The sequence below is a fragment of the Mastomys coucha genome, unplaced genomic scaffold (assembly GCF_008632895.1).
Source record: "Mastomys coucha isolate ucsf_1 unplaced genomic scaffold, UCSF_Mcou_1 pScaffold18, whole genome shotgun sequence".
In the NCBI taxonomy this organism is placed as follows: Eukaryota; Metazoa; Chordata; class Mammalia; order Rodentia; family Muridae; genus Mastomys; species Mastomys coucha.
Genome location: NW_022196900.1, coordinates 109,149,566 through 109,161,819, shown reverse-complemented (window position 1 = coordinate 109,161,819; position 12,254 = coordinate 109,149,566). Strand labels below are relative to the sequence as shown.

The following is a 12,254-nucleotide window of genomic DNA, read 5'->3' as shown; positions in this document are numbered from 1 at the left end:
AAAATTAAAAAAAAAAAAAAAGAGAGAGAGCGCGAGGTCTGGAGAAGGAAGGCAGGGAACCTGTTCCAGGTTCCAGACGACAAACCAGAGACACTGCTCAACCTCTGAAGGTCCTCAACCACACAGCCAACCACTTTCTCTACCCTTAGCATCTTTAGGGGTACACGCACGTCTCCACGCCCTCGGGGAAGCCCTGCCACCCGGGATACAACCGACGTGGAGATGCAAGTTAGGCAAGAGTCGGAGAGCAGCAGCAGGCTACAGGGAAGCACTCGGAGGCTCCGCCTCCTCCCCCTGCGCCCGCGAGCTGGGGGCGTGCCCACGTCCGAGGCCCCGCCTCCTCTGCGCGCGCTCCTGGCGCCGGGCGAGCGCGACGCGGGGCCGCGGTGGCCTGAGGCCTGCCCGCCGGGCTCTGACGCTGCGCAGTCCGACTCTGCGGCATCCCCGGCTGAACTTGGCCCCGCGCCCTGGGCTCTCGCCGCGTGCCCGGCGCTCTCGGAGCAGCGAGGCGCGGCCCCGCGTGAGGCGCGCACCTGCCGAGGACGAGGCGCGGGCCGGGGGATCGCAGGTTCCCCTCGCGCCCCCGCTGCCTGTCGCGCTAGGCAGCCCCGGCCACTTCCCGGACGAGCGAGATGAAGTAAGCTGCACCCCACCCCGCTTGCTCTGGGCTGCGCATTTCTTGCATCCGAGGACACTCCAACCAGCCGGCCACCGAACCAGGTGGCTCGGGTCCCACGGTGCTCGCCCGAGTCACCGATCCTCCACCCGTAGGCCACTCCTTCCGCGGAATAAAGGCGTCGTCACCCTACCCCACCCCTGCATGGCCTCGGGACGCGGTGCAGTTAGGTGGCGGGCCAGTAGGAGGCGGCCAGGGCCCTTCCCGGGCAGCCCTGGGGTCCCAGCGTGCCCTTGTCCCTGGGCTTCCTGGAACGTGCCGCCAGTGCTTCCCAGTGCTTAAGCTTTGGCAGTTGCTGTCACATGAGCATTTCCCACATACTGACCCAGCATATTCTTTTCCAGAGGCATGGGACCTCTGAGAGTCGGCTCTCCTAGCCTTAAATATTTAACCAGAAATAGGAACTGAAATTCCTTCCATACGGCTAGCACAGTAGCCGGCCCACCCCCTCCACCGTGGCCCCCGAAAGGTTACAGGGTTGGAAAACTAGGACATCTGAAGTGATGCACTGCTGACTGAATCTTTGAGTTGATGAGGCTAATCTTTATTTTGGGAGCACATCACAGAAAAGCGCCTGTTTAAGAGGGGCAGAGTGGTGCATACCTTTAATCCCAGCACCGGGAGGGCGGAGGGCAGAGGCAGGAAGATCTCTGTGAGGCTGAAGCCAGGCTCTTCTACGTTGAGAGTTCTAGTCACACAGTGAGACCCTACCTTAAATAACGCCCCGTGTTTGGCTTGAGTACTGCTCATTTTTAAGAATTATGTATTTAACAAATAAACAATTAATTTAATATACAGGACTAACAAAAACAACAAATTGCTGTTGGCTCTTGGGTAGCTCAGGGACCGTTTAATGGAGAAAGAATGGACTGGCAGAGCCCACCCATTATCCCAGCATTTCTGAGACAGAGGCTGAAGAGTGGGGAGCCTAAGGCCTTGGCCTTCTAGGCACACTCTTGTCTCAAGACAAAACCAAGCCATAAAGGAGAATTACAAAGATTGCATTAGCCGTCTACGGTCCAGTCCTTCGGATCTGCGCGGAGCAGCTGTGCTGGGTTGCAAATCAGCCAGTCACACCATGTCCTCACAGTATTTTTTGTTCCCTGATCTGGTTTCTTCTGGCCAGCCATTAAAATAAGGTTGTTTATTCCCATTTGACAGCTAGGGAAAACAACATAGAATTAAGCCATGGATTTCTGGCTACACAATTACAGCCTTACTCTTTATTCTTTGTACTTTTTGGACTTAGGACAGCGAACAGGCTAGGTAAACACCAAATCTTTAAGCCAAAGTCCAGCTTATATTTCTTTTAAAACAATTGATTGGCCGGGCAGTGGTGGCGCACGCCTTTAATCCCAGCACTTGGGAGGCAGAGGCAGGTGGATTTCTGAGTTCGAGGCCAGCCTGGTCTACAGGGTGAGTACCAAGACAGCCAGGGCTACACAGAAAAACCGTCTCAAAAAACCACCAAGAAAGATTTATTATTTTAAAATATTTAATTTTTTTATGTGTATGAGTATTTTGCCTGCATGTATGTAAGTAAGTGTGCCATGTGTGCGCAATGTTCACTAAGGCTAAGAAGAGTGTGGGATCTCCTGGAACCAGAGTCATGGCTGGCTGTGAGCCGCCACGTGGATGTGGAGACTCAAACCCAGGTCCTCTGGGAGAGCAACATATGCTCTTAACCACTAAGCCAGCTCTTCCGACTCGTGTGTGTGTGTGTGTGTGTGTGTGTGTGTGTGCGGGTGTGCAGGTGTGTACATTCATATGCCTGTAGAGAACAGAAGAGGAGTTGGATCTCACAGAGCTTGAGTTACAGTAAGCTGCCATGTTAGTGCTGGGGACTGAGTCAGGTCCAGAAGAACAGCAAGTGCTGTTAACTGCTGAGCAAACTGTCTAGTGCTCCTCCCCCACTCCCTGTTTGTTTGTTTTTTAATTTTATCTATTTATTGTATGTGTGCGGTTGTGTGCTTTATCTCTGTTTATATCTTTGTACCTCATGTGTGCCTGGAACCCTTGGAGGCCAGGCGAGGACCGGAGTTACAGATGGTTGTGAGCGGCCATGTACATGCTGGGAATCGAACTCGGATCCTCTGCAATCGCAGCAGGCACCCTGAACTGCTGAGTCATCTGTCCAGCTGCGCTTTGTTTTGTGAGACGAGGTCTTGTTTTCTACCTCAGGTGGGTCTCAAGCTCTCAGTTCTACCTCAGCCTCTTCAGACCGGCAACCCCCTCCCCCCTTTTAATATTCTTTATTCTTCTGGCCAGATGTTAGATTTCTCAAGGGCTAAGAAGGGGCCACCCCAGCCCCGTACCTCTTCACTCTTCCCTATGATCAGATGGAACAGCTGAGCTCTCATGATCCATACCTGTCGTTTTTCTGTAGCAAGGTGGTTCGTTGGTTTCCAAGCATTGTAGGAAGTAAGTTCAGGGTGCCAATGAACAGTGGTAGAAGCTAGCATTTCTTGAGAGCCTGCAGCTTACTAAGCATGGTGCCCGAGTGCCTTATGTGGATTATCTTCATGTGTTCTCGTAATGGGCTTGCTTTTCTGTTCTGAGGTTGAGAAACAAAGAGGCTAAAGACTGTGGGAGGTCACCTCACTGCCAAGAGGCACAGAACTGCTCCCAGATTGTATACTTGATGTCTTAGCCCACGGGGCCTTTCGGGTTTCACTAGGGAATTGACAAAATGTCCTCCTGATACCAGAAGGAGGTCAAGTGAAGTGCTAGTGGACATGGGGCTCAGAGCAGTGTTCAACCAGCTGGTCTATGTGAGCAACCACCGGCGGAAAACCAGTAATGTCCACACCAGGCTGCTGCCTGCCCACACTGTCATGGGGATCTAGCCACACATTCTTTCTTGTCTTTTTTTTTCTTTAAGGTTTATTTATTTTTATGTATATGTATGAGTTTTTGTTTCTATGTATTTATGAGCACCACATGTGTACAGTGCCTGCAAAAGCCAAAAGAGGGTGCTGAATCCCCTGGCACTGGAGTTACAGATTATTGTGGGTGCTGGGAACTGAACCGGGGTCCTCTGCAAGAATAGCACATGTTCTTAGCGGCTAAGCCATCTCCCCAGCCTTTAGCCACACCTTTTATAGAGCCATTAGAGGTTAGTTCTACAAACAAACTGCTTCCATTCGCGTTCTGTCACCTCTCGAGTTGTCTGACCTTCAGCCAGGTAGTTTACCTTTCTGTGTTCACTGCTAGACAAACAGGTTGTGATAGTGCATATCTCACAGAAGTGCAGCAAGGACAGAGGGTCCGTTGCTTGTCATCCTCTAAGCCTAGCATTTGGCATATGGTGTATGTGCCATAAATAGCTCACAATACTAATAGCGTTGTCATAAGCAAGAAGCAGCTGCTGGTGGGTTACAGGGTCACAGTGCTCCGAGTGACAGCTACAGCCTATTGTTTCCATGGTACCATTCAGCCCTGGGTATCTTGTACCCGAGGTTATGGTGATCCCATGCAAACGGGATTTATCTCGTCATTAGCAAATATCGCTGGGAGGCTTGCTGAGTGCCTGGCCATGTATGTTTTTGGATGTGGGAGATACTGCAGGGAAGTGAATGTACTCTCCCCCTAGGTAGATCTTGACTTCTTGGGAGGAGTGTGTGGTAGGCAGTAAGCAAGCTAAATGTAATTATCATACAGTGTCTCAGGAAGTGTTAGAGACACAGGGCTGGGGCTGCAGCTCACTTGATGAAGTACTTGCCTACCACGCATAACATCCAGCACCACATGAAACTAAACATGTGCCCCGTGCCTGCCATCCTAGCGCTCAGGAGACAGAGGGGAAGAGCAGAAGCTTATGAGTCTGGAGAGATGGCTCAGCCGCTAAGAGTACCTCCTGGCTGCTCTTGCAGAGGACCTGAGTTTGATTGCCAGCACTCACATGGCAACACTGTCTGTAACGCCCATTCCAAGGAATCTGAAGCCCTCTTCTGGCCCCTGCAGGCACCAGGCATGCATGTAGCACACAGTCATACAAAACTTCCACATGCATATAATAGGTTCAAGGACATTGAAGGTCATCCTCAGCTACATAGCAAGTTTGAGGACAGCCTGGGCTACATGAGACCTGGAAGGAAGGAAGGAGGGAAGGAAAGGAGGGATGGAAGAAGGAAGGAAAGAGGGAAAAAGGAAGGAAGGGAGGACCACAGAGAGAAATAGAATAGGGAGGAAGAATGGGGTGGAGGTGGAAGTTTTAGTATTTTGTGGAGTGGTCTGAGAAAGCCAGACTGAGCAAGCTGTCTTGTTGAAGCTGGTGAGGTAATGTGCCATGTGAGTACCTGCAGGGGAGTAGCTCAGACAGAGAGAAGAGCCAGAACAAAGGCCCCAGGCAGGTGGATGGGCAGAATAGTATAGGCGGTCAAAGAAATGATGGTGAGAAGCTAGCCTGTGTAGACCTTTCCTACCAACACTGAGGGTCACGCTGGCCCCTGTGCTAGACTCCACTCTGCAGGAGCCAAAGGAAGCTATAGAAGGGAGGAAGGTTGTTCTGTAGTAATCCAGACAGAAGGGCGGATAGACAAAGGCCAGAGACACTCTACTTCAAACCTGTACAGCCTTTGTTGTGTTTGTGTGTACGTGTGTGTGTATACATTTGGAGCTCAGAGGACCAGCTTTGGAGCTGGGTCTTTCCTTCCACCCTGCAGTTCCTGTGTAGTGAACTCAGGTCATCAGGCTTGGTGGCAGACATCTGAGCCACTCCCAAATAGGATTTGAAGGTGGACAACGGTATCTGCCAATAGACCAGGCACCTCTAAGGTTTATGATTTGAATATGTTGTGTTTACTGGGACTTGTGGAGACTGCATTTGAAGCAAGTTAAGAGATGTGGTACATGCCTGAAATCCCAGTGCCAGAAGGACAAGGCTGGACCATACCAGGCCTGAGGCCAGCCTGGGCTACATAGAGATGCCTTGTCTCAAAAACAAAGAAGCACCAACCTGAAGGGAAGGGGAGAAGGGGAGGGCAAGGAGGGAATAATTTGGGGGTTAGTAAACCAGGTGCATTTAGATGTGGTTAAGCCCAGTGAGCACTCAGGTAATGCGATCAGAGGATCAGAGTGTGAGTTGATTGACCGCTCTGGAGGTGAGGTGGAAAAGCACAGACTGGAAATTCCAGCTTGGCCACACAGATAACAACTGGCTGGCCAGTGCTGAACGGCTGCTATGCAGGAGGTCGGGGTTGGGGCTGGGGAACTTGATTTATGATCTTGGCCAATATCTGTGTTCTAGATGTCCCCCTAATCAGCAGTGATCAAGGGCATAGATGACAGCAAAAAGTGATCCCGAGATCGGGAAGCAATAAGTTTTGAGTGTAAATTGACCTTTGTTTTTAATGGAATTTGGTTGGTTGTTCATTTATGTAATTTCGCTTTAGTAATGGCTGTGTTTAACAACCGGCTGGGAAAACACCCGGAAATTTTGCAATCAAACATTGCAAAAAGGTACAAAAGGGCTTTGCGTGCTCCTCGGCACTTCCAGTTATCTTCAGAGGAGGTCAGAGAAAGGGCTCTGTGGACTTAGAGGAGAGCTTCCTCTGCAAGCTCTGGTCCCCAGATGGGCCTCGAGAGGGGCACATGCAGGTCACAGGTGACTGACATGACCTTGTCTTCTTTGCCTGCACTGGTAAGTTTTGCACCGGGAGTCCCGGAACTGGAGGGGACTCGTGGATGATAAGGATGATTTTCTAAATGTTCTTTCATCTGAATTCTTGTTTCTTTCCCAATCTTTTCAAAATTAGTATTTATTTTATGTACATTGGTGTTTTGCCTGCATATGTGTCTGTGTGAGGGTGTTGGATCCCCTGGACCTGGAATTACAGACAGTTGTGAACTACCATGAGGTTGCTGGGAATTGAATCCCAGGTCCTCTGGAAGAGCACCCTGTGCTCTTAACCATAGAGCCATCCCTCCAGCCCCCAAATTCCTTTTAAAAGTCCAGAGTTTGGGGCTGTGATTAGAGGCACCCCTCTTCTAGCCCCACCCATGGGAAGCAGCTTTGGTCAATGATATCTGAGGGGGTTAGGAGAGGGAAGGGGGTGTAGGTAATGGCCCCTGATCTTCTCTCTCAGTTCATCCTCCCACCCATGTCTGGTGGACATAGAGGTTGTAACTAGCCAGCACCAGCCCTGCCTCTCGGTGCTGCTGGGCTGGGCAGGGACAGCTTTGGGGTGGCTGGCCATATCCCCCTTTCCTGTGAGGGAGAAAGGAGTATGGAGTTGGACTGTGACCCTGCTCACCCTGGCTGGCCAAATCAGTCTTTCTCCTTCTGGAATGTTAGCAGGGCCTCTGTCTAATGGGCAGGTCTCTCCCAGGATGACCTTAGGTGGAGTTGGAGAGCCAAGGGTATTGGACTAAGATCCTTGTGTGTGTGTACACGCTCAGTCCTAATTCTAACCTGAACCTGTCAGAGTTATGCGTTGTAGCCCAGAGGAAGCCTGCCTGCCTTCCTGCTTACTGACTCCACCTCCTGTATTTTATCTCCTGTGTTGGCATGTCTATATGTGCACCGTGTGCATGCTTAGTGTAGGATCCCCTGGAACTGGAGTTATTGTGGTTTGGAGCCACCATGTGGGTGCCGGGACTGGGTCCTCTGCAAGAGGAATGCATGCTCTCAACTGCTGAGTCATCTCTCCAGCCTCCACCCTACCCCCTCCTCTTCCTGATTTTCTTTCTTTTGGGGTTGCTGTGTAGCCCAGGCTAACCTTGAACTCACACTCCTCCTGACTCCTAAAGGCTGAGACTGTAGGCTTGAGTTACCATGTCCTGTTCCAGCTATTGGTATGAATAAAATTTGTTATATATGAAGCTAACTGTCTTCCACACTCTTGTGTTATTGTTGTAGTTGTCTGTCCTGGTCTCATTTTGGAGACCAGGGTGTAGATTTGTCTCTATATTTCTTGGCCCTGTGACTCCACTACTGTGATCTGTGTCCCCTCTAGCACCTCCATGCTTATACAGATAGGTGGTGGCAGATCCTTGATAGTAGGGTGGGGGAACCTCCCTTGAAATGTGTGGGACCAAGGGCCAAAAGACAACCCGGGTACACTTAGTCCATTACCCAGGCGAGGAAGCCGAGGCCTTGGCAGGTTAAATGCCTTGTTCAAGGCTGCGTGGTTGTTTAGAATGAGGGTAAGAGTGACATTTCCCCTGTCCGTGTTGATGTCTCTGTCCTCTCTCTCTTCCAGCCTCTCAGCCTGGTAGGCATGGCTTCCCGACTGATCGCTTAATTAGACAAAGAAGAAAGCAAGAGAGAAGAAATTCCTAAGTGGGCATTTGGTTTCCTGCTTCTTGGCCAACGTCCGTCGTGTGTGCCGAGTTGGTAGGTTTATTTCATGGCCCCTTCCTCTCAGTCAGTGTAGAGCCCAGAGGGAGAGGGAGTAAAACCGCTCAGACTGCAGCCTCTGCGAAGAGGGGGTACAGTCTGTGAGGAGGAGAGCCAGAGTGGAGCCCTCAGGTCTCAGCGTCCACATCCTGGGAGGCTGAGGGGGCTTGTGAAGTTGGTGACAGACTTTGTTCTGCAGGGTGCTCCAGGGCAGGGTTGGCTCTGTAGCCCGGAGGTATGGGGAATGGCCCTTGTTTCCTCATAGCAATGTCACTGTGCCGCCCTAAGGCAGGGAGTCTCTTTATATTTAATTTTCTTCCTTGCTTGCTTCCTTCATTTTCCTTTCTTCCTGCCCTGCCCACAGGGCCTTTTTTTTTTCTTCCCAAGACAGATTTTCAAACTGCTTGTCTTGTAGGCTGGCTTGGATTTCTGACGTCACCTCCCAGGTGCTGGATTGTCTAAGTAATCTAATTAGCTAACATTTGTCTAGCCTTCACTTTTTTAAAAAAAGATTTATTTATTATTATATGTAAGTACACTGTAGTTGTCTTCAGACACACCAGAAGAAGGCATCCTAAAAACAAGTAATGTGTATGCCACCCATGTCAATTTCGGAAAGAGAAGTCATGCAGGTGTTTAGTAGTCACACTGTACACCTCTGTTGAAATCCCCAGCGCTGCCTACTCCAGGAGTTCTGGGAATGTAAGGAAGAAGGCTGGTTTACTTGGGCACTAGGTCCCGAACACATGCGCTGTCTGAGGGAAACAGTGTGAAATAGAGGGCCAGAAAGCAGTGTGGGCCGGGTGCCACCCATCCTCCTTGTCCTCACAGAGGTGGCCTTGGGCCCCCCACCTGACAGGGCTCTCCAGCTTCCCCCTGTACCAGCACATCCCGAGCCCTGGCTCCCAGGACAGGATCAGGAGTTCAGAACGCTGCTTGCCAGCTGGCGCCACCTCCTTCTCCAGGCTTCTCTGGGCTTCGGGTTTCTCCCGCACTGACCTTGTAGCTTCTCCTTCCCCGGGGCAGAGGCTGCTGCCAGCTGAGAAAGAAAGACTCAGGTGCCAAGGACGGGAACTGGGAAGCAGAGGAAAGCGCAATGCCTTGTGCCCCCCTCCGCCCCCGTCTGTGTGTTTGGGGATGCGGGGACTGCAGGTGAGGAAGGCTGGGCCCTCTCAGGTCCTTTGGAGGATGGACCATCCATCTTGTGGACCTAACACAGACACTATTATTGGACTTTTGTCTTACTTGGTACCATCTTGAGGAGGGGTCCCCAAGAGAGATGAGGAAGGAAGACTAGGACCAGGTAAAAGCAGGTACACGGCTCACACTTGCAATCCCAACAGAATAAGATCTCATACAATCATAACAATAATCAATAGAGGCAAAGTGAATCCCAACTGTAGAGTGCTGATAGACTGGCCAGCTCTGTGGGGCCTTCTGTCTGTGCGCTGATCTCTCTGGCCCCGTTTCCCATCTGTTTGGCCACATTTACTCGTCCATGCTGTCTGGTCCACAAAGGGTGCTTACCAGGTTCTGTCGTTGCCCCCTTCACCTTTCCACCTCCAGACTGAACCCCATTTAGCGGATACTTCCTGTAGCTGTGGCTCCTCCCCTGCTGTGGCTCCTCCCCTGCTGTGGCTCCTCCCCTCCTCGCTTCCTTCTGTCTTTTCCCAAAGCTCAGGCTCAGTGGAGACTGGAGGGCTGCGGTGACAGAAACCCAGCACTTGGCCCTGTGACTTCATAAGGCGACATAGTAAATACTCAGGTGCTCCTGTCACTCCACGCAGGCCTCTTGCCTGGCATGCTTGACTAAGGAAGGCCAGTAAGGCAACAGCAAGGGCCCAGCTTGCCACTCTGTCACTGTGGTAGCTTCATCCCACAGCATGTCAGACCGTGTGAAGGGGATTATAGTTAAGCTGGCTTGGGTGGGTCTTCTGGAGAGATGAGACAGAGTGTTTGGTTTTGTGACTGGCACATAGAAATCTCATCTTTATGTCCTGCTATCAGCTGCTCTGTAAACAGTTTAAAAGGCAGCAGGTACTGCTCTAAGCATCATCCAAACGTGATGTTATTTTATCCTTGTAACAAGCCTGGAATGGAGGTACCATGATGGCACCCATTTTATAGAAAACCGGGGGTATAGCCAGGCTAAGTAATTGTCGGGTTAAGGAACTGATCTGGGATTCACACTCAGGCACACGGCTATGCAGTCTTTTGCTTGTTGTTGTTGTTTTTGTGGAGGGATGTTTCAGATAGTGTTTCTGTCTGGCTGCCCTGGAACTCCTGCTCTGTAGACCAGACTGGGCTCACACTCAGAGATCTACCTGCCCCTGCCTCTGCCTCTGAAATGTTGGGATCAAAGGCATGCCCTGCCACACTGAACTTGTTTCTTGTTTTAAAAGGATTTATTTATGAATTTTTTGCATGTATGTATTTTTCCCTTGGAGGGCAGAAGAGGCCATCAGATCCACTGGAACCGAAGTTACAGCTGGCAGTGAGCCACCATGTGGGTGATGGAGCCAGAACTTGGATCCTCTGCAAGAGCAGCCAGTGATCTAACTACTGAGCCATCTCTCCAGACCCTGTTGTTTGTTTTCTGAGACAAGGCTTTGCTATGTAATCCTTACGGGCCTTAAATTCACTCTGTAGCTAGACTGGCCTTGAACTTGTGCCCATCCTTCTACTTTAGCCTTCCAAGTGCTAGGATTACTATTGTGTGCCACGTGGCTTTTTTTTCTTACTGTGTTGGGAGTGGGTCCCAGTACCCTTGTGCACACCGACCAGTTTCCTGCTGAGCCACATCCCAGCCTCAAAGTCTATTGTTTTCCTGTTATATTCCTCTGTGTATGTATGTGTGCGCATGTGCATGCACATATATATGGAGGAGGTCAGAGGACAGACTGCAGGGTCCCAGGCATTCCAGCAGTACTCAGATCATTGGGTTGGGACAGCTGTGCTTTCATACTGAACCATCTTGCTGACCCCCACAATTTGGTCGTAGGTACTGTCCTAGAGCCATTAGTTGTGACTTTTGCATGATGTCCAGCAGACATGGGCAAAAGCCGAGTGATGGGTGAAAGAAGATGGTCACGTCCTCTCACGCTCTGGCCATGGGCTGGAAGGGTGCCTGCTACTGTTGCTGGGCTAGAGTTCTTCTGCTGTCCAATCAGCCTGTGCTCAGGGCTGGGACTAGCTGGGACTCCTCTCATCACCATGGACCTCCCTGGTGATTCGTGCCATTCTCCTATGCTCAGAGTGGCAGAATGCACTGGTCCCACTCAGTGGCTGAGGACTTTCCCGGGCACAATTTCTGTTTGCAGAGCAAGCTCCCTACATACTTTTGGCACGGAAGACAGACTGTTCCGGAGGGAGGGGAATGCCGTGGGATTATAACATTTCCCTGAGGAACGAGTGACCGTTTCTTGCCAGGCAGGAAATGTTTGATGTCCTAGCTGTGTTCCTTCCACATCATAACCCCCTGAACCATGCCTGATCCTTCCTTGTTCCTTGTCTGCTCTTCCCAGGTACACAGGCATTTGGAAGATGCTCGTTCCAGCAATGTGCTTGGCCCTTCTGGGCTGCCTTCAGGCGCAAGAATTCAAGGGACATGTTTCCATAATCCTGCTGGGAGCAACTGGGGACCTAGCGAAAAAGTACCTGTGGCAGGGACTGTTTCAGTTATATCTGGATGAGGCTGGGAAGGGCCACACTTTCAGCTTCCACGGGGCTGCCCTGACAGCCCCCCAGCAAGGCCAGAAGCTCATGGACAAGGCTTTGGAATCCCTCTCCTGCCCCAAGGACTTGGTACCCAGTCTCTGTGATGAACTCAAGGGTCAGTTTCTACAGCTGAGCCAGTACCGCCAACTGAAGACAGTGGAGGACTATCAGACCCTCAACAAGGACATGGAGACCCAAGTCCAGCAGGATGGGCTCTGGGAGGCAGGCAGGATCTTCTACTTCTCCGTGCCTCCCTTTGCCTATGCAGACATTGCCCGTAACATCAACAGCAGCTGCCGACCACACCCAGGCGCCTGGCTACGGGTTGTTTTTGAAAAACCCTTTGGACATGACCACCTCTCAGCCCAGCAGCTGGCTTCAGAACTTGGAAGCTTTTTCCAGGAAGAGGAGATGTACCGTGTAGATCATTACCTCGGCAAGCAGGTGAGCTACATGCAGCCTGGGGCCTGGCATGGCTGGGCTAGGTGGTATATCATGGATCTGCTCTTCCTTTACCTAAAA

General features: G+C 51.1%; 1 protein-coding gene across 4 annotated transcripts in view; it reads left to right on the top strand.

Annotated features, from left to right (window-relative positions):
- Nucleotides 1-364: 364 nt before the first annotated feature.
- H6pd (hexose-6-phosphate dehydrogenase/glucose 1-dehydrogenase) overlaps nucleotides 365-12,254 on the top strand; it is a 28,210-nt gene continuing 16,320 nt past the window's right edge. Inside the window, exons 1-3 of one of the 4 annotated variants that reach the window (XM_031379527.1) lie at nucleotides 365-637; nucleotides 7,879-8,012; nucleotides 11,540-12,176. In XM_031379527.1, coding sequence (XP_031235387.1) covers nucleotides 11,559-12,176 — 618 coding nt within the window. In that variant the 5' untranslated portion in view covers nucleotides 365-637; nucleotides 7,879-8,012; nucleotides 11,540-11,558. Of the gene's footprint in view, nucleotides 638-2,737; nucleotides 2,858-6,154; nucleotides 6,318-7,878; nucleotides 8,013-11,539; nucleotides 12,177-12,254 lie in introns of those variants that run through there. The other 3 variants (XM_031379529.1, XM_031379528.1, XM_031379526.1) reach the window with 3 other exon arrangements.